Here is a 22,259-nt window from a genome sequence, read left to right as displayed (position 1 = left end):
TTGTCAAAGGGGGAAAGTGCGATGGATGGAATAGGCGAACTACTTAAGGAAAAGGGTCAAACATAGCGTATAAATGAGATATCAAAAGAAAAGTTTGCGATAGGAAAGGTTTGAGATGAGGTTCAATGTTTTCTAAAATTATCCATAATGAAGTCGGTTTTCAATCTCCACACTTGAGCTAACGATTGAACTTTCTCTGATGGCTAAATGAAAATTTTCCACGTATTCGTACTCGCACTCCCAACTATAGCTCATGTGAATAAATCGGTACTGGCACTTAAAGTTGCAGATTCAGGCTCCATAAATAAGTTATCATGTATTATCAGATTAAGTCATATTGTTATATCTAAAATATCGTTCGCTTATATAAATGCATCAAAATCCAAAACGCCGAACCTTGAGGTCTGGAACCTGTAAGTCTAGAAATCCAAAGCACCACATTCCTTCTTTTCAAGAACCTTCCTAATTCTATCCACCATCCACCCACTTTCCATATAAACACCCTCATTAGCCTTCGCTCCTATCGCCGCAGTGTGACTGAGATGGCAATCGTCATCTTGATACTTCCAGGTCAAACATTCATCCCAGTCTACACAAGCCTTTTTGCAATTTTCCTTCGATGCCCATGGTCTTTCATTCTTCTGAGCTGCAGTTAACGCCTTTAAATCGGGCGACCAGGAATCTTTCGTCGATGAAAATGATTTGACTGATGCATAATTATTCCATTCTGAACGTGCAGCAACTAGTTTCGGAGCAAAGAAATGTTTAAAAACATCGCGATAACGTATGCGTCCCTTTCCTTTCGTCTCTTGCATGAACTGGTTTTCAAAAACGAACAATTGGGAAATATCCGCTTGGTGGACTTTATGGATATTCATGAGTGGTGAACACCAGTTCCAGTCACCAAAACCAATTCTCCATATTGGAAGGGACTGCAAGGCAGCCCATCCACCTCCATCCAATTCATTAAATCGCTCTACGCCCATCTCTTTCATGGCATGGGAAAGTACCTGATCTCCACAGCAATGATCCTTCGCATAAAATTCGTACTTGTCAGCCAGAGTCTTCTCTGCACCAAATGAAGTTGCCATAGCCTTTCCAGAAACAGCGATTCCAGATCCACCATGAGCAAAATCTTCGCCCATCTTAAACGCTGGTGATCCAATCAAAAGAGGAGATGTGTGGTCTAAAGTCGAAAGCCATGCATAAAGTGTCTCCCAAAAGAAATAGTTATCGTCCTCCATATACACATACCATTTCTTGCCAGGGTGATGAATAGCAGCATGTTGAAACATGGGCAAGAACTTGTATTTGTCTAATCTCCAGCCACCCGGTAAGTACGAATCTCCCTCAATGCCTGCACTCTCTTGGTACAAGTTGTCGTTGAGAACTTCTTTGGCTTTGTTATAGAGTACAAAGTCAGGCGATGCTTTCAGAGTTGCCGATACATTTGCGAGAGAATCAATGACCGGATTTCCATTGATATTGTCCGCGATGTCAGAGTAGTAGACGACGTTGGGAGTACGTTGTTTGTTGCCCAATGTGGTCGACATGTGCATAGGCATCCTCCTCCAAATGGACGTAGCACCAGTCTTGACCAAAATAACGACATCTTTCGGATCGAGACACGTGCTACTGTGGATCCTGCTTGGTTCTTCTGCTACCGGCTTTATATAGCTATTGTCATCGTTGATTGGCGGGGATGCTAAAGGAGTTGTAGACGGTACATCCAGATTTATAGAATAATCTTGTAGTAATGGACCGCCATCTGTCGCATCCCAATTTGCTGATCTGTTAACAAACAGAACATTGTTTTCGCTCAATCCCATAACAATGAATACTGCGACAAGAAAGCTAATCCATAAGTATCCCTTGAGATGTCGAGGCAAAAAAGCCCCATACTGTGAGGTTGTCATCTTTGAAGACTGTTGAAGTAACTCTAGTACGGGATATAAAAGAACTTAATAAACTTTTAAGCAATCCAAAAGATAGATAGAATGAAACTTGAAAAACTCCGATCAGGGGAGGAAATCATTGGCATGGAAGTATGTATAATAAAGGCAAAATTTATATGAGATTTGCCTATGCCTGTAAGTTGTCATGCAAACCTCGTCTAATCGTCTGACAGTGCATGCTGTACAAGGACAAGGGATCATGCGGGTTATATTATTGTGTGGGGCTTAGATCAGGCTGGAATACGAATTCTCCTCATCAGTTTGGTAGCCTTGCATACTTAGATCACATTTTATTCTTTTCGAGAAGAGTTCCGAGACAATTGCAGAAAAGACTTCTCCGGCTTGAAATAATAAATAGCAAAAGCTCTCCGCACTAGGCAGTCACTAGGCATGGCAAGGCACTCGTGAGTCGTGGGACGAACATCTTTCAACCGTCTCCTTTTGCCTAGCCAATAGTACCACAATTTCACAAATCAGGAGTTCTCTATCATGTGATAAATGGGGTCAATGGGTCTTCTTTTGCGGTCTTGACTCTTGAATCTTACACGAAGACTAAAACACGAAGATCTTCTACTGTTAAATCCTTTAGCCGATCGTATTTTATTGTCTGTGGATATTTTCAACTCAAAATCCCTCAGGGAGTCGCGATTTAGTGATGTTATATTAATCCGAAGTATAATTCCATTTAAAGTTATCCATATTCGTATACACCCGTAGTGAGACCGCGGAGTTGAGACAAACATTGCCCAGATCTTTTGTACCCTACAGGTTTGCTTCCAAACTATTCCATGCAAGGACTGTGAATGTAAATTGATGTGCGTTCCGGCATATTTTCAGCTGCAGGTACCTCTAGTGATTCCCGATCGAAAGTTCGAATTGCAAAATCTAATCGACAGCCTTACCAGTGAGACATGGTTAGCTTCAAGAATTTGTATTATTTTGACTTTTTAAGTCTCCGGCTTGTCACCGGTAACGTTATTGACTTTGTAGGCATATTAAACCAAGACATTCAGGTTGTAATCCTCATGCAATCAGGGTCTAGATTCAATGAATATCCAATGCTTGATTTCTGATTCGCCTTACGAGGATGCCGACCACAACGGGGCCGACTATAGTGCAAATTACTACAGCCCAAACGATGACAAGGAAAACTGCTTCTCCGGAAACAATGGCAGTATTTTGTTGGTTCTTCAACAATAGTGTACCAGAGCTTTGTGAGAGGGACGCGATCAAGAACCCGATTTCTCCTCTGGCAACCATGGCGAATCCCACTAGCAAGGCTTCTAAATGTGGAGGACGAGTAGACTCTGGTGCCGACGATTGAGTTTCTCTTGGTTTGCTCCAGGATTTTGCGAAGTACTCGAAATACATAACAAGGCTCACTAGGCATTTTGCAATTACCATGAGTATAGAGTACACAATGCCTTTCCAGACGATGGAGGCTTTAAACATGTCTGTAATTGGAATTGAGAAACCAATGGACGCCTAGATAGAACACATTAGTTCAGCTCCTTAAAATCAAGTATTGCTAGCAGGTTGGCCAAAGTCTGGGTTAGTAGGCTAGACGTGAACGTTTGAGGAGGGTTCAATTCAGAATTTCAGGCGATATTAATGTCCCGAATGGAATAATATCTGAATGTGATTCATTATCCAATAAGGATCCGCCATTCCAGAAAAATTGAGTATGCCAAATCAGTTCCAAAAGCAAGCATCTCTTGTTGTCTACCAGCAGTCCTGACTCTTGAGTATCCAGTACCGGATGGTGGAAGGAAGTAAGATAAAGTTTAAAAATACTTACAAAGAAAAAGGGTACCAATATGAAGTCCATGATTGGTTTATAATACTCTTCGTACATCACCTGAGCTGGGTTTGACCTCGGTTCTTCTTCAATACTACGGTTTCCGACGTCCCATAGGTAATTAACTACGCCCCCAGCAATAAATGCGGCGAAAAGAACAGACGCATCGATAAAAGATGCGATAGTAACGAAAATGATCAGTATCAATGTTGAGAGAAGGAACCCAAGATTGGGAATCCTCCGAACTTGCTTGAGAGCTATTTCCTTGATATCAGATTTGCCCCCCGTGGAAACGTTAGCCACTGTTTTGGGCTGAGAGCACTTGACAAGGTAGAGCCAAATCGGCTTGAGTAAATAAGCGCCTAGACCAAGGGAAACCAGAAGTAAGCCGAAACTCGCGACTATTGGTCTTGCAATTGGCCATCCACCCATACCTCCACTCCCCAGGGTTGTAACAATGTTCACCATAACAAGGCCAACAACGTCGTCCATCATCGCAGCTCCTACGAGTATCACACCGACTCTCGTATGTTGCATATTTGCAGAGGAGAGAATGGCGAATGTCGTTCCCAGAGAGGTCGAACATAATGATGCCCCAGCCGAGAAGGCTGCTAGAGGAGTAGGATACACTGTCCCAGAACTACTGGGAAATGGTAAAATAAGCAACAGGAAAGACAATGCAATGGGCACTAATAGGCCAACGGTAGCTACCGATATCGAAATGTAGGCAGCTTTCCGAAGCTGTTTGAGATCTGTACTGAGTCCTCCTTCAAACACAAGACCTATCAGACCTAGGTAGCCCAATGCTTGAATCGTTTCTTGATACCCCTTTGTCAGCCATGCTGTTCCTCCGACTGGTAGACCCCATATTATCCCTATGAGAATTTGTCCTATGATTCCACAGTACAGCAGTCGATCTAGAATGTATCGAGTGATGTTTAACAAAACGATAAATGAGGTCAATGAAAGAATGACCTCAATTCCAGGCTCCTCGTATGGAAGGAACGGCATGATCAATACGTGACGATTGCGGTATTCGATAGAAAGAAAAAAAAGGGAAAAATAAAGCTTATACTATGGTGAGAAAAAATCAAAAGATTCTCTTCTCTGAGAGACACAACATGATCTTCGAGAAAAATCTCTCCCAAGAATTCAATGAACAAAAATCAAGGCACGAGATTGAAAGCCAGCCACACTTTCCCGCCACAACTGACACGCTCGAGACACTCTAGCCACACCAACCTTACAATCCACCGAAAATTGAAGCGATAACGCTAAGATTAAATTTTTGAGTTGCGATAAGAAAATATATCTCTTCATCGCAAGTCTCAAAGCGACATTCCTCCATCAATCACCCACTCCAACAACCCCCACCACTCCCTCACATTCGCGTTCACGATCACACTACCTCAAAATGAACGCCCACGCTCTTCTCACCTCTCAGGGTTGGCGCGGAACCGGTCATTCTCTCCACCACAGCTCCGACACCATTGGACTCTCGCGCCCGTTGCTCGTTTCGAAAAAAGACAATCTTTTGGGAGTGGGGAAGAAAATGCACAAGACGGCTGATATGTGGTGGTTGAATGCTTTTGATGCTTCGCTGAAAGGATTGGATACGAGTAAGGAGGGACAGGTTAAGGTTCAGGAGGGAGGGGGTTTGGAAATGGTGGTTAAGGGTGGAAGTAAATGGGTCGGGGGGAAGGGAGGGTTGTATAGCTTTTTTGTGAGGGGGGAGACGGTTGGGGGGACGATGGAGGACAAAGAGAAAGAGAAGAGGGCTATAGAGATAATCGCTAAGGAAGAGAAAAGCGAGAAGGGAAAGGGAAAGGACAAGGATAAGAAGAGGAAGGGAGAAGAAAGAAAAGAAAGTAAGGGAGAAAGGAGGGCAAGGAAGGAAAAAAAGAGGGCGGAACGAGCGAGGAAATCCGCCGCCAAAGAAGCCAAAAAGATAAAGGGGGGAAAGGAAGCCAAAACACCAAGCGCCAGCTCAACAGACTCGGAAAAGACAGAAACCAAGGAGGAACGACGAGAACGAAAGGAACAAAAGCGACAAAAGAAACTGTTACGAAAATCAGAGAAGGAATCATCGGATACATCATCAACGTCAGAAAGTGCCAAGAAGAAGAAGTCGCGGAAGAATAAATAGATTTTTGGCCTTGTATATCCTACAAGTCGACATAGCAAAAGGCGTTTTTGGGCACGGAGTTTTGTGATCACAACAGTGACCCTGGCGTTCTAGATAATGTATGGTATCTTAATTAGATTTGTGGAATTCTAAACCTCGAACTATATCTCTTTCGGTATCTTTCCAGGCTTATTGGATAGAAGCCATGGTCTCCTCTGCCAAAATTCGTCTTTAATGACATCTACATGTTGTACCGTGATTCTGGCCTTTGCTCTTCTCTTCCTGTCCTTTTCTTCTTGTGTCTTTGAGAGTTCCTTCTGCTCGATTGTCTTTGCTGAATCCTCATCGACTGCTTCTGACGCTCCCGGTTCCACTAACTCATACTATGATCAAGTCAATTTTTCGTTGGAGTAAATTAGGGTAAAGACTTTAACTCACGTCTCGGAAAACTACGCTCCCCTTTTTGTAGATTTCAGGCTCATTGTTATAATTGATTCCAAACCTCGAGAACAAAATCTCGTTTTTGTCTGCAGCCAAAGATCCCTAAAATTCACATGACGTTAGGTTTGGAAAGTATTCATTCGAGAATTTTAAAACTCACAGCAAGTTCCTTCTCCGCACCTTTTGCATCAAATCCTCCCTTCTGAATCAATGTCCAAAAAGTGGTATTGTAAAGATTGTTGATGTGACCTTCACTCATCAGGACCAACCCAGTGAAAACAGAGGCAGGAAGTAAAATATGAGAAAATACATACAATCAACTTGTCTCCAACTCATATAATCCCTCAAATTCTGAACACTAGGATATTGCACAGCTCTACCATCAAAACTAGGTAACGGTGCCGTGAGTTGCATTCCCGGGTCCGGGAAATAGGTAGACCAGAAATGCACATAGTATGCTGTGAAAGTTGATACTATTGTCGTGACCAGCTTACTACAATTTTTGATCAACATTTTGTTTTCAGTCAAGAAGTTCCTCAAACAAAGGGTTGAGGGTAAAGAGACATACCTTGAGCGTCTCTCAAAAAGCACACATGATTTATGGAAGACAAAACTATGACCGCCTACTTAGCAAGAACTCTCGATCTAAAACCAATACAAAATTAAAAACAAACCTATACTCGTCACTAATCCCATAGGCAATCACAATATCGGACATTTCCATCATGACAGCCTTCGCAGCCGCATTCATCAAATCCAGCGCTCTCCGATCATTCGGTTTCTCAAAGGCATATTTGTCTGAGAATCTATGAACTTTAGTTTCCGGTACATGATCAAGTAGTAGAGTAGCTTATGCCATAGAGCAGGGCGAGTAAAACATACTTATGAAATCCCCGACCATCAATACGCACTACGATCCATGTATTTGGGATGAGTAGATCAGGTTGCTCAAAGGCTTTAACATATTCATATCTAAGATATTCGTGAGCTGAGTCAAAACTTCAAAGTGGACGTGCCCGACAAACTACTTACTTTGAATTAGCCATGGTCAATTTTCGAGGTGGATGTGAGAATGTTGTCGATATGGCATGGGGGTCGAAGAGCTGAAGGGATGTATGTGCATTAAACATGTAGATTTAGCCAAGCGAGGTCTCAGAATAGAAAGCAGCTGAGAACGGTCATTGGGTGCGTCATGTTCACATGTACCACGGATTTTTTGGAATTTGGAAAAGCTATAAATTAGAAGCGCTATCTACCTATATTGATCTTGATACTGAAAAACGTATATCGAAAATACCTGATAACTATCAGGTAAAAAAGAAAATTAATTTGAACCTAGCTAAGCCCTAAAAATGAACTGGGTCATAGCTTATTCAGCCAATCTTTCGATGAAAAATCACCACCATTATCTTTGTTTCGTCAAGAAGATGCATCTCAGAGAACCTCTACTCTTTCCTCGAGAGAGACATATCGCACGGCAGGATGGAGAACGCTTGTTTTTATACGTTCTGATATATCCTTCTTGGAGAAATACAATCAATATAAGAGTTCTAAGGATCTTTATAGTGTTCGAGGTGTGATAGGTGATCTGCTCATAATACAAAATATAAAAGTATTGATAACGACATCCCTGCGTATAGATTTGACAGAGTTAGACTAAATAAACACAATTGCGTCACCCTGAATGTTCTCGTATAACCCCCTCGTTACTGCATCCACTCGCTTTTTTTAACATATACAATTTACGCGTTCCCTCCTTCATATGTTCCTATCCTCCTCAATCAACCCAATGCGCCCTACCTCTATGATATTCTAATTTTCTCCTCTTATACCCAGATCTCAACCAACCCCCATATTCCTTCCTCTCGTTGTTAACCTTGCCAATTTCCTCTTGCTCAACCACCCTTCTCCTTGCCCGATCTAGCTCCGCGTGGTCGCGTACACCAGCTCTCAAATCAGCTTCGCGTTGTTTCTCATTTTTCCTTTTCTGAACCATCGCGTGGTGCTCAGCAATACTTCTCCGTACCCTATTCCTCTCTCTCTCTGTCCTCCGCACCATAAGTCCTCCTGAATACTCAAATAGAAAGTCTCTCTCCTCCGCGTCTTCAATCATCCAGTCCATCTTTACCAATTCAAGGGGTTTGTATTCTCTCTGCAATCGCAATTTTGGGGCCCAATCTGGCAATTCCCTATACATGAATCTCTTCCTCTCGTCGTTGAGCTTCTGTACCTTGAGATATACTTCTACAGCAGTTGGTCGATCGGTTCGGTTAAGTGTCATGGCCCATCTAATCTCGGTTTCTAACCGTAAAGTCAAATGCTCATTTATAGGCTCAAACCTCGACTCTTGACTTCGTGCAGCAAGTAGGAGTTCTCTTTGTTCTGGGTTTGCGCGATGAAACTTAATGATCTTTCCAGATGAGTCTACCAGGGTGCACCCTTTGTTTGGATAACGTCCCCTCCTAGCCGCCATATATATCATGGCGCCTACGGACCACACATCATACTTTGCACTCATCTTGGTGTCTGGTGGATCACAGGTACTATTTCCGTAATTATGATCGCGAGTACCATGTCTGGGTAGATGTAGGGACTCGCCAAAATCTCCCAATTTGACAGTCGGATATGTATTCGGGGGAGCATTTGCAGGAAGTGATTTTATGAAGACATTATTTGATTTAATATCACGAGCGACAGTTGTTTCTAAACGTCCCGCAAATTCTGGTTTTGTTATGTACTGGGGATGCTCGCCATGGAGAAATGCAAGGCCGCTAAACAACTGTTCGAAAGTGTGCCACTGAGGGTTGAGATTAGTTATGTTTCGGTTCAACAAAAATAGGATGGTGTTAAACTCACTATAAATCCTTCGGGCATGTATTCGTCCCTCTCTCGAAATTCACTTACCATGTCGGAAAGAGTGCCAAGATCGCAAATCTCCAGAACAATCAAAGAAAAAGGATTTCCCAAGACGTCAAATTCAGCCCAACCAGCCATGTTCATGACATTAGGGTGTCCTGATTTGATATATTGAAGGAATGTTGTTATCTCCCTTCCACGTTTGGAGGTTAAGCTCAATGCTTTCATTTGCTTCGGATCAACAACAGAAGCTTCACTGGTTCGTGTAAGAGTGGGACTGCGATCTGAGCCCATGTTGTAGTCAAGGTTAGCCTCCGACTCTAATCGAAGTTTGGAAATCTTAATAGCATATTTGATCCCGGGCTGTCCCTCACTACGGGTATCTTTGTTCTCGGCGCGGAAAACAAGTCCGAATGATCCACTGGCAATGCACGCGTCAACTTCTATATTATCTCCTGTCAAGTTGTGTGGATTGTCTTTCTGCCATTTATTTTGACGGATTGTGTTCGCACGAAATGCGCCTGCGAACGATAAAATTTGATTAGCGTTCGTACTATTTTTCTTTGCAAAATGAGGAGATCAAAGGACTGTGAAGGACTTTTTGAAGAGATTAATACTTACGCAACACCCTAACTGCCATGGCGTCTGATTGTCCTGTTAAAGTACTTATGCCTACATCTTGCCAACCCCCTCCGCTAGAGCTATCTGTGTCCACGTCCACATCCACATTCACGTCTACAATTACAGCCCCCGCACCTGGCACATTACCTTCCGGTGGTACGGCAGCCATCTTTATTTTGATATCCAAAAGATTCGAGATGTTGTTGTTCGGGAGGAAGTAAATTTCCAAAGCCTCGCCGAATGGAACGAAATATTCTAATATGATATGTGAAGAGAAAGCAACAAAGCCATGCTTTGAAGTCATCTGTTTCCGGCACTTTGTCGGAGCATTGAAAGAACCGAAGGAAGCAAATAATCATAAAGGTAAGTCAAAGAAATCATTATTCTGATGAAGGGGTGAAGCGAGCGCCAATTGATAAAGCCATACATTATCTGGAAACCTGTGTCGAAAAGAATATTTAAATCTAGCTACATAGTATAACTAAGCATTGGAATTTTCATTAAGATATGAAAAGATAATAATAATCAAGCTGAGGTGAGGAAATGTATCCACTAGACACTGAAGCTAATTTGACAGTGAAAGAACAGAGAAAAACCTCTCAATGAGAAAGCTATTGGAAGGTTTTCCGTAGATGAAAGGCACGCTTCATTCTTTCTTTTCCTTCCCATTAATTACCAACCATAAATTCATTAGCAACCAAACTTATCGTGTTATTGTCGATGGTATTTAGATGCATTGGCCCACCACTGGTCGAAACATTTGTTTCCCTATCCATTATCTTTTCCAATAAAACATTGAAATGAACAACTGCAAACTTCACTCTGAATTCCCGCTCAAGCTCAAAGATAGAGATAAGAACACGGAAAGGAGTCGAAGAAACGAAGAATGAAGGAAGAAATCGAAAGGCGCGAGAGGAATCAGGCGGTATCTTGCCCACAGAAATTCGCATCTGGTGAAGAAGAGCAATTAATTGAATAATCTTGATGAAACTTTAGTTGCTGGTCAAGCAGGCGAAAGTAATCATTGCCAAAATATGTTCACCAAAAACACTAGAGTCCACCCAAAATCAAATGACAACTTGATAGACTGCATTCACTAAGCTTCCAGAATAGAATTTAAGTCTCCCAGCACGACGTTAGGACAAAAGATTAGATATTTCCTCTTCCACTAATTTGCTCTACTTCTGAATAGACACAGAAACTTCAATACTAGTACAGACATTGAATACGGATGTGACCTACCCGACGCAAATGTTCGTGCGTAAATCATGCTTGATGTTTGAGCTATCTGGACGGATATATGAACAGACATAAGACTTATCATTTAAAGTACCCGAGAAAACAATTTTCATGGGCAAGGGTGCTATCACGCTCATGCAATAGACAGAAGAATGTTAAAGAAGAATAGCGAGAGGGAAAATGTATAAACGCAGAAACAAGATTCAGACAGTCAGGAATAGACTGGATTTATTCATGAATCCTCAAACAGGGGAGAGTTAAAAACGAGGAATATGAGATAAACACAAGATAAGTCTTCTCATTTGATCTCACAAACGACTCTGAAACTTTATATCAACGTAAATTTCTTTTTCAAGACTGACAACCCAAGCTTAATTTAATCTATCTCCGTAGGATTGAAATAAAGAAAACCATGAATTGCGTTGCACGTTTCCTTGTCGAGATTGCCAAGATGCCGCATTCGATCCTACAGCCCTATCAGTACTTGTGCCGGCATGTGACTGATCAAATTCTGCTTACCAGGCGTGACACCTTTACTAAATCCAAATACTTTCAAGAGAGCACGAACAGGCCAGAAGGGCCCGAATACCACAGCTAGTGCTGCCCAGGCCCCAAAAACGCTGGCATATGGGTGCTGGCGAACGATAGGCCGCAAGGTGGCTAACACTGTTGTTGCAGAATGCCTAGGATGCTCAAGAACACTTATACCCGCTTTCTTTGCGGTGTTTATATGTCTCGGAGCATCCTGATATAATTGTCCTGCCACATCCTTCGCGGTGTTAAGATGCTTGGGAGCATCTTGATACAACTGCTCTGCCGCCATTCTGGATCTCTCCATGAGAACTGGTGTTTTCTCCATAGCAGAGTTAAGAGCAGGTTGAACCTTAGCAGCAGCAATCGCGGCAGCATCTTTCCCTCTTTCATATGCTCCTGGAGCATTCTCGAGTACATATTGAACTGCTCTTTGGGCGTCTGCCACAGCTTTCGCATAGATTGTTGATATGTTGTCAGACATTACTGTTGTATGATGATGATGAGAAATTAGAGGTGATGTTGAAATTTCAAGTAAATAAAGTCAGACCATAAGACACACACAACATTGAAAGGTGACATGGCATACTGCGGGGTACTACTGCCATTACTGACGAATCGACTCCGTTGATATATACTTTATATGCAGTAGAGCACCACGTGGCTTGATTTTGACCACTCAGTCAATGTTTCAAATGGTCTGAAGCTTGTTGTCCAATGGTGGTGATAGATATGTAAGGTACAGAAATGTAGCAGAGACAAAAAGACCAAAAGGACTTTAGATCTTGAGTCGAACACGGACCCATTTTACTAAATTTAAGCCTAGATTTGGATTGCGGACGGCCAATCAGAAGCCAATAACCCCTGAAACTAAGGAAAACTTGCCACTACTGTACACTGTATTTCCCCAAATTTACAAGGTGCAGGTGCCAAACGTTGATTAGTCTTTCTCCACCCTTTCCTTCTCTAATCTCTAATCTTTAATAAGGCAATTTGTCTCGATACATCCCACTTTCTACTCCATAATTCTATCTCTTTGGACACACCACCTATTCCAATAATATCATAATGCGCATCTAGTCTCTCTTTGAAGATCGATATAATAATCCATAATGGCAACCACGGTCCACGAGACTCCAGAATGGGAGACTCCAACACCCAAACAATCGTTCCTCAGCAAATATAATATCTTTTCCAAGCCGGAATCAACCCTTCCTACCACGAAAGAGGGATCTTCGGATTCATCGGGAAATGCTGCTGCGACAGGAACCTTTGGAAAACCTACATTAACTGAGCGATTCAATGATGTTTTGCCTGCGAATCGCACATATTTTGGACGGAGTCGCAAGGTGCTTTTGTTGATTGTAGGAGCAATTGTATTATTACTTGCATTGGTCCTGGGACTGGGTCTTGGACTTGGCTTGAAGCATTCATCGTACGTGTATTTAGCAATTCATTACATATCAATTGCTCATCGTTTTGAGATTTTTTGTGGATGAATCCAACTTCACAAAAAACTACTCCTTTCAACTCCCTTCCAACTCTGCTATTCAATTGGTCGGAATCACGTACTAATCTATCAATGAAGTTCGAAAGCATTACCTCTTCCATCAAATGGTGGTATATTCACAGGAGATCTTACATACTATGCACCTGGTCTCGGCGCTTGTGGAATTACATCCTCATCGTCTGAATCCATCTGCGCCGTGTCCCACATTATCTTTGATGCCGCTTCAACAAGTTCGAACCCCAATGCGAATCCTCTCTGTGGTAAAAAGATTAGAATCACTCGACAGAAAGACTCGGGAGGTGGGAACAGTACTGTTGACGTGACGGTTGTTGATAGATGTGTTGGATGTAAAGCCGAAGATTTGGACTTGAGCATAACGGTTTTCGAAAAGTTGGCATTGGAAGCAGAGGGCAGAGTTACTGGAAGTTGGGCTTGGTTATAGTGAGCTGCAATGCGGGTCAGATTTTGAGCGATGTCATTTGATATTAGGATACCCCAGATTTTCATCTTGTTCTTTTTAGCGGGGGTCTCGTATACGATTCATGATTGATATTGTGGTTCTAAGCTGGCTGTAGAGATACCCTTGGTTTCGGTGTAACTTGAATCACAATATTGTGATGAGATGTTCTAGTGGATACATAATAATATGATTGGCCAAATTTAGAGCTGTCAACGAGTTTCGTCTCATCGTCAGCACTTTCAGATTTCCTACGTCTCATAGATCCAGTGAGAAGAATGCGGTGCAAAGTTTGAAGGGTTCCTATGTGCTACTGACAGGTTTATGTCACATAACAGATCTCTCAATATCATGAAGGCAAAGCGATAGTTTTGCAGTCTGAATTGAAGCGAAGCCAGTTGAATGTCAGTATTGCTTTATCCGTGTAATAAGATGATAACATGACGGAAAGCGTATGGGAAATGAGAACAGTTTAAATTGGAAATGAAGAGGGTGTGAAAAGAAGGGCATTGATTGGCATGCTTGTTTAGGAAGAGAGCCTCAGTAAGGACGCTTTCTAGTATGCAGCTTCCATAATTCCCACTCCAAGATTACTATGATGTAGAAGGAAGGATGCAGGGTATCAAGGGCTCAGTAATGCGAGTAAAACCTGAAAACTGATTGGAGACTTACGGGCATAGATAGCGAGAGGGTATGCAGAAGTATACTTCATGATCATTACCTTCCGGCTGTGAATTCATCGGCTTGAGTTCATAAATCAAATCTGCTTCTCTCCGATATAAACCCCCATATTCCTTCTCTTCCCAACGAACCTAATACTCTTCCCTCAACTCATCACAGTAAAGTTCCTCCTAGCCTTTCAAATCGATTCAACATCTCACACAAAACACTCAAGTACCATAGTCACGTGATATCCACTCAATGTGTTCAAAGTGGATTTCGACAATTTAGCTTCTCATCTCACCGTCCAGCCCAAACAACCTTGTAAAAATGGAGCTTTCCCGAGCCCAGCCCCCGCAGTTGAAACAGTCCTACGGGCCGATGCAAGCGCTAACAAAGTACACGAGTCCTCGAATCGTCCGGCAGATGAAATATAAAAGCTTGGCATCGCTCCTCGATATGAACACTTCTGTACACCTTCACTCTTTTTTCGCTTAAGGGTTCTTTCTACTCGAATTATAGGCACTTCTGTTTGTCTGGAATTGTTGTGTTGGCTTTTAGATGATTGAGGATTTATGTAATTTAGATTGGATTTGTTTTGGACACCGCTGGTTTGTACCTAATATCTATCTCCTATTTCTCATTGACAGGACTTTTCTAATATTATATAGATATTATCTTTAAGTAATTGGGGACAATTTTGAGTAAATTGCCACGCAAATTCCTACATCAACAATATTCATCTAAAACCCGCCCATCATGGCCTGGATCTCAAGAGGCCAATCCAGTTTCGTCCAAGACACTCCCAACGGCCACACATCCGCCGTCCCAGCCATCGCCACCCACCGCGGCTCTCTCTGGTGTCTCTGGAGCGATCCATCCGGTGATCTCTACTATGCCACCGGCGACAACGACACTTTCCAGACGCGTCTCCGTTTTCCCGATCAAGGAATCCCCGTGATGGCCGAGCTCCTCGGTCGTCTGCATGCCATCATCGTTAGAGCAGATGGAGAAATCGCACACTACGAATATGACGATGTGGAGAAATTATGGGGGGCTCCTGCTCTTCTAGATAAACAAATAGGACTCTGGACGAATACTACACCGGCGCTGATCAGTCATCATAATAATCTAATGTTGGTGTATATCCAAAATTCCTACTTGTATTACTCAACGTGGACTCTAGGTTCTGAAGATCAAGCAGTATGGAAGTATCCCCAGGAAGTTAGCGGGATTAGTAAAGTATCTGGGATCCCCGCGGTATTTGTGTTGAATGGGGATTTGCACGCCCTGTGTTCTTCGGCGGAGGAGGATCATGTGATTCTCGGATTCAAATATTCATTGCCGGAAGATGTGTGGAATAGTTGTGATGATGTGAGTGAGGGAAAAGCAGCACAGGGTGTTTCGGCTACTTCGTATGGTGATAGTGCGTTTTTGGCTTTTCAGGAAAATGGCCCCGGAGATACTTCGCATGTGATTTATATGAGCGAGTATAAAGATGGGATGTGGCATCCGCAAGAAGCGATCGCGGGACAGACTTCGTTTGATCCTCCGCAGTTGGCGGTGCTGAATGGAAGGGTGAATTGTATATTCAATTCGAATGATGAGAGTAGGGAGTTATTGTGGTATTCTCGATCTTTGCTAGATTACTCACTCAGCTCTTGGATGGCGGAAATCCCAGATGATACTTTGTTATCCGATATGACTATCCCAGGAACCCACGATAGTAAGATCTCCCCCTTTCTATTATTGTACAACGCCCATCCTAACAAACCTCCACCCCAGGCTGCGCAGAATCCAACATTCCCTTCGTGCGCACCCAATACCTCTCCATATCCTCCCAGCTCACAGCCGGCATCCGCTTTCTCGATCTCCGCGTACGCGTGCACACCGAAGACGGTCAACTCTACATGTACCACGGCGGCATCCCCATCAACCTACCATTCTATCTCAAATTCGACTTCGTCATGCAGGAAGTATTCGATTTCCTCTCTCAACACAGCCAGGAAACAATTTTAATCTCCATAAAAAACGACGATACATCGAACAAAGAACCTCCCGAGGTATTCTACAGCGCCGTCGCAAAACATATAACATCCATCCCGCCCTACCCATCCGGAAAACCTCGCTGGCTGACAGTGAACAAACCCGAAACACTAGGTGACGCGCGGGGAAAAGCAGTATTACTACGTCGCTACGAATGCGCTCCCGATCTATCGGCAGACGAGAAAATGGGCCTAGATCTCAGCGGCTGGGTGGACAATAATCCTGATTTTACGCTCCAAACCGAAAGTGGCGCGAAAATCCATCTACAAGATAAATGGGAATACTCCGACATCATTCTGCTCAAGGGATTGGTCGAGAGTAAATACGAATACGTGGTGCGGATGTTGGAGAAAGCGAGAGAGGGAGCGAGGGAAGAGTGGTTTGTGAATTTTATGTCTGCGGTGGGGGATCCGGTGCGCAAGGGGGAGGTGGCGGAGAGTCATGTATGTTTATTCTTTTTCTCTTTCTCTTTCTTTTTTTTTCTTTCTTCAAATTCTGTGAATCTTCTACAAGTAAAATTGCTAACGCACAATCTCTAGTGGATAGCAGTAGGCGCACATAGTAAACTCATCGGGGCTTTTGTCCAAGGCATGAATCCAACTCTCCGCCTAAATTTCGATTGGGGAATCAAGAAACGATATGGCATTATTCCTATGGATTATCCGGAACTGCCGAAAGATTCGGATTTGGTGGCTTTGATGATTGGGTCTAATATGTAGAGGGGAGATTGAGAAATGATGTAGAGAGATTTTGATGTTCGGGTGGATCTCGAAAGAGATAAAAAGATCTAAGAGAATAGATGGGCGAATAAGTTATTGAAAATCGAGAATGATCAATGGAAGTTCCAAAATGTAGGTATCATTAAATTTGTTAAAAAATCAGCAAAAGTAAATCTAGATTTGCGCGTGTCATTTAGTTTTAACCTTTTACCCAATAACTCACTCATGTTGTCAGTAATGAGAAACATACATAACACCAAATACCAATCATTCAACAACATTGACGTCGCTTGTATTACTCAAATCACTTCACCACTTTAGAACAAACACATAAGCATACACTATCACCAAAATTACCTAGCATCATCGAACATATCACATAAATCACAAACACAATTTCAAAGCACTTCTACTCAGTTCCTCGATAACAATTGTCATTATCCTCGCTGGTTTTATCGGTAGAAACTTCCCGTTCCCAAACTTTCATCCATCCAGTATTTATGAAAAGGGTATGTGTGGTATACAAAAGCGCGCCATGAGTATTCCACGCCTTCAGTTTCCCCGGAATCCGCAAATGTCTTGTCGTAAAAATCATTCATGCGCCCGAAAATCCATCCTATTCCCAACCGCAAAATGAAAGTAAAGAAAGTAAAGAAAGTATAATCCCCTATCCCTAACCGAGAAACAATCAAAGAACTAACGTCCCTTTGAAACGCTTGCCGATCTTCCGAGAACTGGTTTGTGCGAAAGACCAAACCATTTCCTTCCATGGCCTGTTGCCGCACCACTATTGTTGTCTTTTTCTTTGGTTGCGTCATTTTCCTTGTTACTCTCTTCGGCCATATTCACGTGGCATTTCTCACGTCTCTCTTTACCAATACCCGATCCAAACCCCTTCCTCTCATCACCCGCACCGGAGATAATCTCTCTCGATACTTCATCTCCATCATTCGCACCGTCTTCTCCGAATTCACCCCTCTCCCTCACAACTGCACACGAACTCCTTGGTCTACCCACCAGCTCTTGTTGAAGTTGCGCTGAATGAGTTCTAATTCTCGAAATAGGCGGCGGAGTAGCACTTCTCTCTTTCTCAAGCTCAACTTCACCTTCTTCATGATACGTACTTTTGCTAACTCTGTTACCACTCTCCCCACTACCATCCAGTTGATAATCACCCAATGCTGATCGACTACTATATCTATATCCATGTCTCGAAGCAGGCATAGTCTGGTATTTCGTCCTACGGTCGAGATTAGAGTTGGAACTAGAACTCGATCTTGAAGTCGATTGTGAAGTATTAACAACTGGCGCAGTATCTGATCTTCCAAAGAAGAGTCTCGTAGGAAGTAGTCGCCTGAAATCCTTTTCTTTGCCTCCTTCTTTCTCCTTGGAAGATTCTTTGGAAGGCGTATTCGGGATACTCATAGACACAGGAGCAAGCGGCATCTTGGTGTGGGAATCATGACTTGTGTTGACAGAACATGGGGCGTGCTTCCTCAACTTGGACGTAGCAGCCGCGAGTGAAGATCTTCGATCCGGAGCAGGTGGTTTGGTTGTCTTTTCATCTAAAGGCGTGGAAGATCTTTCCAGTTCCCTAGCACGTCTCTCTCGATGCTCCTCAATTCTAGATTGTGACCTGCGATCCGAATGACCGGTTATAAGAGTATCATCGCTCCTAGGGTGAGACTCGGCTTGCGATACCGTTCGTAGCATTTCGTAACGTTGCGCTGTGTTATTTGAATCACGAGAACGGGAATTTGCACCAGTTGGAACACGTGTTGCGGGATGATCATTATATATACCATCACCACCCCAAGCTCTCATAGTATCGCGTTCGCGAGACGTGGTATTGAATGAAAAGAATTCCGGTGTTTGATTTCCTCCCCGAGGCTCGCGAGTTGGAGGATGCATCTTGGAACTTTCAGCGACACTATCGGTGCTATAATTGGTGAAAGTATCTATTTCATCTGTTTCCAGTGTTTCTGTATCCCAGCCATGACCTTCGCGCCGACTTGTTACGGTTTCTCCAGCACTACGTGGTCGCATGGATGTAGTCGATTGGTATGGATTGTAAGTAGCAGGAGGTACCGAGAACGTTGATGTACTATGAAGAAATGTTACCTCATCTTCATTTACTTGATGTCTTTGATTCAGAGTTTCGTCAGACTCCTTGTGACTTCTCAAAGTGCCGGTGCTAATAGTATCCGGTGTGGGTGGTAACTTCTGGGTTGCTTCATAACTATTCCCATCGGTCATGAGCTGACTATTATCCTCTTGAAATTGTTGTCTTTCCTGGACACTGTTTCGTTTGTCAGATCGAATCTTCAGTCGCATACTTGTGCTATTATTGTATTGCTTCTCCAGATTACTCCTAAGTTTTTCAAGACGTTGTAACGGAGAGGCAGCAACATAGTTCATTGACAAGAATCGACTTCTTTGACCACCAGTTTGAGATGAAGGCGAGGGTACTCTCATAGGCATAGTTGAAGCTGGACGTTCGTCAATCCACTTTTCCACCGAAGAGCTCGTTCGACGATGCTGTTTTGGAGACGGAGAGTCGTAATCTTCTTCATTCACTGCATGCGGCGACTTCTGTCCGTAGATACTCAAGAATGAACTCTCACTCAGAACACTTAACGAAGGACTGGCCATTCCACTTTCACTACCTTCTTCTGGCAACTTCGGAAGAGCAATGTCGCTAAAACTATTACTGCTAGGAAGATACAAACTCCTCAAAGCTTCTACCCCTTCGCTCTTCTCAGATAAAAAAGAGGGCATCCTGGCGATTCCTACCGTAGTATCCCCGGCTCTAGGAGTCCTTGAAGTGTCTCTGTCAAAGATTGGGGGCGAGCTTGGCATTTCATCCGCGCTGTTGTGATCGTAGAAGTCATTTCCATACTGTATCTCGTAATTTCTTACGTCTTCTCGCTCCTGTAGTAACCTCTCAACTTTGGCTTCTAATTCGCAAATGAGACCAACAGCTTGTTCAACTGCCTGGTCTCGTTTCTCCAGCTCCTTGAGTAACGCGTCATTGATTTCTTGGACCTCTGCCTGCTGTTTGACCTGTTTCTTCAACTGTTCCGCTTCCGATTCCAGTATTTCCTGCCTCTGTCGACGATGAAAAAGCTCCAGTTTGAGATCGAAATTCTGTTTATGTAAGGTTGAGACTGTCTGTAATGAAGTTACCAAAAAATTAGCACTCATATCTCCAAAGCATAATATCGACTGAATATAAGGCCATCCTCACCTCTTCCATTTGCTTAACCCCCATCGCCTTCTTCCCCAGCGGCTGACCCACTCCACTCGAACTTGGTCTTCTCTCTTCCCTCTCCCGCATAACCCCACTCCCACCACTACTCCTATGAATCGGCGAACTCTGGACTTCCCTAGCCATAATGCCACTCCCACTAAAGTCCCCACTCAATCTTCTATCCCTACCCTTCCTCTCTCTCAACCTCTCTTGTAAAAAAGCCGCACCACCCGATTGCGCACTCGTTCTTCCTGACCCCAAAGGCAAATGCGCACTCGAACTATTCGTACTCTGCGACGAGATAGTAAGCGTTGCCATATCTGTTCTCGTATTGCTACTTGAACAATTGGTCGCGAAATCATGGTAAAGTGGCATGCGAGTTGTGGTTGAAGATATGCGACTTCTTCGAGATCCTTGACTGCCATCTTCCATGATTGGAAGATGGTTACTTTTGTTGTGATGCTATTTTCAGCTGCAGTGTTCTTGTTTTGTTTTTTTGAAATGCGATTGTTATATAGGCTTTTTGTCTTTGATTGACCGTTTCTGATTGACTGGAAAGACGGGGTAATGCCGTATTCGTTGTATATCAAAGTAAGGAGGGCTGTACCATAGCTGTAAATTTAGAAAGACAGGACGAGTAGATGAGTCAAAAATGAAATCTCAACTTCAGACGACCCCAAATAGTGAGTGTGTGATATGATCCTGGATCATTTGTGTACTGTAGTTGTACTAAGTGTACTCTCGTTTGTTACCATCCGGGACGATGGATCTTCCTCACATCAATATCTGCTGGGTATAGGAAGATCTATGCATATGCAGCTGCAAGGCACTGTGAAGCTGAGAATTCTGATCAAAAATTTGTGACTTCAAAACCGGGTAATGTCGATGTATATTAAGCCACCCCAAAAATGATTGACAATGGTGGAAGCTTGAGTGTACCTAGTGGAGTTTCGTTTTGTTGTTGCATTTGTTTGATGGAATGCAATAAACACTTAGGTACCTACAAAGCGTTTCCAGGCCGATGACTTTCTATTGTACAAGACCTCCCTCGCCCAACTGACATTATTTTGAGTTCAAAGTGAGTTTAGAAAAGGGGAAAGAAGAACGGAGAAAGGAGAGAAGTAAAGAGAAAACAATCCTAGCTTGCATGAATAACTTATTAATCTAGAGAAATAAAGTTCTCAAATGACATATGTGCGGTTCACTAACAAACGGACGTTGTGTCTTTCTATCTTATCTTGTTTTCTTGTTCATACCATACCGAGCCGTCCTACCTTCTCTCGTCCGAGGTCAATGTGTTCCAAGAAACTATCAGCACCTATCAAATATCAGATATCACTTTTTCCCGTTCTTCTTTTTCCTTCTAGCTTTCACCCTGCATTGAACACATGCAACGCAACCCACCCCCCTTTTTTCTACTACACAACATAGAAAGCCTTCTCTCCCGCTACAGCTTCAAAGTCAACGATGTAACCCGTCTAGACTCTGGTAAATGTACCCGCTGGAGACCCGCTGTCCCAATTACCATTCTTACGTACGCGACACCTCAAGAATAGTATGATACGCATATCAAAGGATCTGTGCATACATTAAGCGCAGTTAGTTTCGAACTCTAATCGGCGACCACGGATCAACCCGCAGCTTGTACCTTTCTTACCTGGGCTTGGTATTTCATTGGTCAAGTTTTGCATTCAAATGTCATGTCTCGGGTGGCGACATAGTGGAGCCAATTAGATGAATTTATTAACTATTAAAGGTTGTTTGGGATCAGAAAATACATCAATGAGTAGCATTTCCTCAGGCTCCGAAAACCGCTCAATTGAAATTTCATGTTCATAACGCTATTTGCCGAATGGCGGGATTCATGTGAGGCGCTATTCCCAGTTACCTGACCACTGATCCATGCTTCCGTGACCATCTATCCCTATTTGTACCAGGAAATTGCGTTCGAAAGGTCGGAGAGTGGAAGCGAGAAGAACAAGCTCTCACTGTCCGCTGCGGAAAGTGTACCTCTTGTATAGTCTGGTAACTTATTCCCAGTTTGCGTAATT

The 22,259-nt window shown here is 43.1% G+C and overlaps 9 protein-coding genes across 9 annotated transcripts; 3 read left to right on the top strand and 6 right to left on the bottom strand.

Moving 5' to 3' along the window:
* Nucleotides 1-419: 419 nt before the first annotated feature.
* Bfra_008746 (putative glycosyltransferase family 31 protein) lies at nucleotides 420-1,916 on the bottom strand (the record flags this gene model as incomplete). Its single annotated transcript, XM_037339103.1, has 1 exon — nucleotides 420-1,916. One exon carries the CDS (start codon nucleotides 1,914-1,916, stop codon nucleotides 420-422), a length of 1,497 nt encoding a protein of 498 aa, XP_037190669.1.
* A 1,083-nt stretch (nucleotides 1,917-2,999) lies between these two features.
* Nucleotides 3,000-4,764, bottom strand: Bfra_008745 (putative na+ h+ protein; the record flags this gene model as incomplete). Its single annotated transcript, XM_037339102.1, has 2 exons — nucleotides 3,000-3,440; nucleotides 3,754-4,764. 2 exons carry the CDS (start codon nucleotides 4,762-4,764, stop codon nucleotides 3,000-3,002), a joined length of 1,452 nt encoding a protein of 483 aa, XP_037190668.1.
* A 403-nt stretch (nucleotides 4,765-5,167) lies between these two features.
* Bfra_008744 (putative dna-directed rna polymerase ii subunit rpb1 protein) lies at nucleotides 5,168-5,899 on the top strand (the record flags this gene model as incomplete). Its single annotated transcript, XM_037339101.1, has 1 exon — nucleotides 5,168-5,899. The coding sequence occupies one exon, from the start codon at nucleotides 5,168-5,170 to the stop codon at nucleotides 5,897-5,899; it is 732 nt and encodes a 243-aa protein (XP_037190667.1).
* Nucleotides 5,900-6,039: 140 nt separating this feature from the next.
* Nucleotides 6,040-7,305, bottom strand: Bfra_008743 (putative trna guanylyltransferase protein; the record flags this gene model as incomplete). Its single annotated transcript, XM_037339100.1, has 7 exons — nucleotides 6,040-6,261; nucleotides 6,317-6,421; nucleotides 6,480-6,568; nucleotides 6,634-6,812; nucleotides 6,888-6,932; nucleotides 6,994-7,125; nucleotides 7,202-7,305. Coding segments are annotated over 7 exons (876 nt in total), but the record flags the coding sequence as incomplete, so codon positions are not given.
* Nucleotides 7,306-8,096: 791 nt separating this feature from the next.
* Bfra_008742 (uncharacterized protein) lies at nucleotides 8,097-9,965 on the bottom strand (the record flags this gene model as incomplete). Its single annotated transcript, XM_037339099.1, has 3 exons — nucleotides 8,097-9,116; nucleotides 9,224-9,696; nucleotides 9,797-9,965. 3 exons carry the CDS (start codon nucleotides 9,963-9,965, stop codon nucleotides 8,097-8,099), a joined length of 1,662 nt encoding a protein of 553 aa, XP_037190665.1.
* A 1,441-nt stretch (nucleotides 9,966-11,406) lies between these two features.
* On the bottom strand, nucleotides 11,407-12,050 carry Bfra_008741 (uncharacterized protein; the record flags this gene model as incomplete). Its single annotated transcript, XM_037339098.1, has 2 exons — nucleotides 11,407-11,501; nucleotides 11,555-12,050. 2 exons carry the CDS (start codon nucleotides 12,048-12,050, stop codon nucleotides 11,407-11,409), a joined length of 591 nt encoding a protein of 196 aa, XP_037190664.1.
* A 628-nt stretch (nucleotides 12,051-12,678) lies between these two features.
* On the top strand, nucleotides 12,679-13,518 carry Bfra_008740 (putative riboflavin aldehyde-forming enzyme protein; the record flags this gene model as incomplete). Its single annotated transcript, XM_037339097.1, has 2 exons — nucleotides 12,679-13,001; nucleotides 13,155-13,518. 2 exons carry the CDS (start codon nucleotides 12,679-12,681, stop codon nucleotides 13,516-13,518), a joined length of 687 nt encoding a protein of 228 aa, XP_037190663.1.
* A 1,434-nt stretch (nucleotides 13,519-14,952) lies between these two features.
* Nucleotides 14,953-16,958, top strand: Bfra_008739 (putative phosphatidylinositol diacylglycerol-lyase protein; the record flags this gene model as incomplete). The annotated part of the gene is made up of 3 exons (XM_037339096.1): nucleotides 14,953-15,919; nucleotides 15,979-16,682; nucleotides 16,779-16,958. The coding sequence occupies 3 exons, from the start codon at nucleotides 14,953-14,955 to the stop codon at nucleotides 16,956-16,958; spliced, it is 1,851 nt and encodes a 616-aa protein (XP_037190662.1).
* Nucleotides 16,959-17,654: 696 nt separating this feature from the next.
* Nucleotides 17,655-20,640, bottom strand: Bfra_008738 (uncharacterized protein; the record flags this gene model as incomplete). The annotated part of the gene is made up of 2 exons (XM_037339095.1): nucleotides 17,655-20,129; nucleotides 20,206-20,640. 2 exons carry the CDS (start codon nucleotides 20,638-20,640, stop codon nucleotides 17,655-17,657), a joined length of 2,910 nt encoding a protein of 969 aa, XP_037190661.1.
* Between the last annotated feature and the right edge of the window lie 1,619 nt (nucleotides 20,641-22,259).

This window comes from Botrytis fragariae (genome assembly GCF_013461495.1).
Source record: "Botrytis fragariae strain BVB16 chromosome Unknown tig00000101, whole genome shotgun sequence".
Lineage (NCBI taxonomy): Eukaryota > Fungi > Ascomycota > Leotiomycetes > Helotiales > Sclerotiniaceae > Botrytis > Botrytis fragariae.
The sequence above is the reverse complement of the archived record's forward strand: the minus strand, read 5'-3'. Positions and strand labels throughout refer to the sequence as shown.